General features: G+C 57.3%; 1 protein-coding gene across 1 annotated transcript in view; it reads left to right on the plus strand.

The window, feature by feature from the left end:
* Window positions 1-52: 52 nt before the first annotated feature.
* The window catches only part of Hhatl (hedgehog acyltransferase-like), a 9,736-nt gene continuing 6,545 nt past the window's right edge, over window positions 53-3,243 (plus strand). The window contains exons 1-2 of the mRNA XM_013030233.1: window positions 53-239; window positions 1,563-1,698. Of these exons, the coding sequence (XP_012885687.1) occupies window positions 1,593-1,698 (106 nt within the window). The 5' untranslated portion in view covers window positions 53-239; window positions 1,563-1,592. The remainder of the gene's footprint in view (window positions 240-1,562; window positions 1,699-3,243) is intronic.

Genomic DNA, 3,243 nt, shown 5'->3' on the forward strand with positions numbered 1-3,243 from the left:
TGCTCCATTCTGTCACCAACTCCCGCTGCGGGAAGGAAGGACAGCTCCCTCCTCCTCCTCTCCCTTCCCCCCCTCCTTCTGTGTCATTCCGTCTAGCCCTATCTGGGGGTGGGGTGGGGGACCCCAGAGACTGGACACCCCAGGACTTCAGCAGGGGGAGGGGTCCACAAGAGAGAGAGAAAGACAGACAGAGACCCACAGCCGCCGTACCAAGCTGTGTCCCTCAAATCCACCTCAAGGTCAGTGGCTGGGCTGGGGTGAGGGCTGGGGGAGGGGGCGGGGGGGGAAAGGGTCTCCCCCCCAACCCCAGACTCTAGATCTCAGATTCCCACCCGCACCCCCCCTCCCCCCCACACACCCCCAAGGTGGCTTTTTCCATGGTGGGGGGGGGGATTACCTGAGGCAGGTAAGGACTGGGGGGGTCCTCAGATTTGGGGTATAGGCCTGGGGAGGGGCTGGTGGGGAGGGCTAGCCAAGGAGAAGTGCCAGGCAGGGTGGGGGGGCAGGGGAGGGAGAGGGGGGCCGGCTCCTCCCCCAGAGTCCAGCTTGGGGGACCCGGCTCGGCTGGCCGGAGCTAAAATTGGAAAGCGGCTCGTGGGAGGCCGCTGACGAAGCTGTTCCACGCGGGCCCGGCGCCCTGCTCCGGTTTCAGCGCCCCGGTTCCGTGAACCCGATCCACCCCCCCTCCACCCTGCTGATAACCCAGTGTCCTGTCCCGGCAACCGTCCCACAAGTCCAGCCGGCAGCCACCCCCCCCCCTTCACCACCCATCCCTGACCTGGGCATGGTCAGGTAGCGACCTCACTTAGTCTGAGACTTCGGAGGAACTCTGTGTGTACACACACACACACACACACACACACACCTCCTCTCTATTCTTCCAGTTTTTTGTTTTTTTCTTTGCTAGTCTCAGGGCCAGCCTGGCCACCGTCCTTGAATTTTTGTATTTTGTGCTCAAGGTGGGTGCTCTACCACTTGAGCCACGGCTCCATTCCAGCTTTTTGGTGATAAAAGTCTGATGGGGACTTTTCCTACCCCAGGCTGGCTTTGAACCGTGATCCTCAGATCTCAGCCTCCTGAGTCGCTGGGATGACAGGCGGGAGCCATCGGTGCCTGGCTCAGGTCGGTCTCACCCTGGACCTGACCTTGGTCAGCACCTTGGACAGTGGCCAGCAGCCTCCCTGCCCCCCCTCCCCCGGCCTGGTCTGGCCCAGTGTGGCCCCAACACACTTCTCTGGGGCTCTCCTTAAATGGCACAACTTCCGGTGCTGGGCAGGTGGCTCAGTGGTAGAGCGCTTGCCTGCACGCATGAAGCCCTGGGTTCCATTCCCCACTCCGATAGACACAGAAAAAGCCGGAAGTGGTGCTGTGGCTCAAGTGGTAGAGCCTTGAGCTAAAGAAACTCAGGAACAGCACCCAGGCCCTGAGTTCAAGCCCTCGGACCGGCACATTTCACACACACCAGTGCGGGGTGCGGGGACTGATCCATCTCTTGGGGTCCCTGAGTGGGGCCTGGGGGCTGCAGTGCCTCAGACCGGCCTCAGCCTGGCCTCCTCCCGCAGCCCGGCCTCCTCCCGCAGCCTGGCCAGGCCATGGGTATCAAGACAGCACTGCCTGCGGCCGAGCTAGGCGTCTACTCCCTGGTGCTGAGTGGAGCTCTGGCCTACGCCGGCCAGGCTCTCCTGGAGGCGTCACAAGGTAATGCTGGGCCCCGGGGTAGGGGTGATGGGGTCCCCCACGGCCCCACCCCTCCCCCTGGGATGCAGGGGTCCCAGGAGCGGGGCTGGAAACCGGCAGGCTCCAGTCCCAAGGCAGCCAAGGCCTGGTCCAGGGGACACACAAGGACAGAGGTGCTACTGCAGAGATGTGGAGACACACACACACACACACACACCAGGACTTTAACACACACACATGCACACACAGGCCAGGACACACACACACCAGGATTCTAACACTAACATGCACACACAGATACACAGAGACCAGGACTCATATACATGGAGACCAAGACTCAACACACACACAAGACCAGGACTCTTAACACACACATACACACATGCACACACAGGCTAGGACTCACACACACATCAGGACTCTATACACATACACGGAGAGCAGGACTCAACACACACATACACACACACACATCCAGATCAGGATTCTAACACAGGCCAGGACACACATACACAAACACACACATACACACACGGAGACCAGGACTCACACAAACACATACACAGAGGCCAGGATTCTAATACATACACACAGTCCAGGACACACACACACACACACATCCAGATCAGGATTCTAACACAGTCCAGGACACACACACACACACACACACAGATCAGGATTCTAACACGCAGGACAGGACACAGACACAAACACACAGAGACCAGGACACACTCTCTCCCTCTCTCTCTCATACACACACACACAGACCAGTAGGATTCTAACACACACACGCAGGCCAGGACACACACACACACATACACACACACCAGGATTCTGCATATAGTCCAGGACACACACACACATATACACACCAATCAGGATTCTAACGTACACAGGCCAGGACACACACACACACGGAGACCAGGATTCACACACACACACAGATCCGGATTCTAATACACACAGGCCAGGACACACACACATGCACACACACACAGGAGACCAGGACTCACACACACAGAGATCAGGATTCTAATACACACAAGCCAGGACATACACACACACACACACACACACACAGATCCGGATTCTAATACACACAGGCCAGGACACACACACATGCACACACACATACAGGAGACCAGGACTCACATACAGATCAGGATTCTAATACACACAGACCAGGACACACACACACACACATGCACACACACACACACACACACAGGAGACCAGGACTCACACACACAGAGATCAGGATTCTAATACACACAGGCCAGGACACACATGCACACACACACACACACACACACACGAGACCAGGACTCACACACACAGAGATCAGGATTCTAATACACACAGGCCAGGACACACACACACACGCACACACACACACACACACACAGGAGACCAGGACTCACACAGAGATCAGGATTCTAATACACACAGGCCAGGACACACATGCACACACACACACAGACACGAGACCAAGACTCTCACACACACACAGATCCGGATTCTGATACACACAGGCCAGGACACACACACACACACAGATCAGGATTC

The sequence above is a fragment of the Dipodomys ordii genome, unplaced genomic scaffold (assembly GCF_000151885.1).
Source record: "Dipodomys ordii isolate 6190 unplaced genomic scaffold, Dord_2.0 Scaffold128, whole genome shotgun sequence".
NCBI lineage: Eukaryota > Metazoa > Chordata > Mammalia > Rodentia > Heteromyidae > Dipodomys > Dipodomys ordii.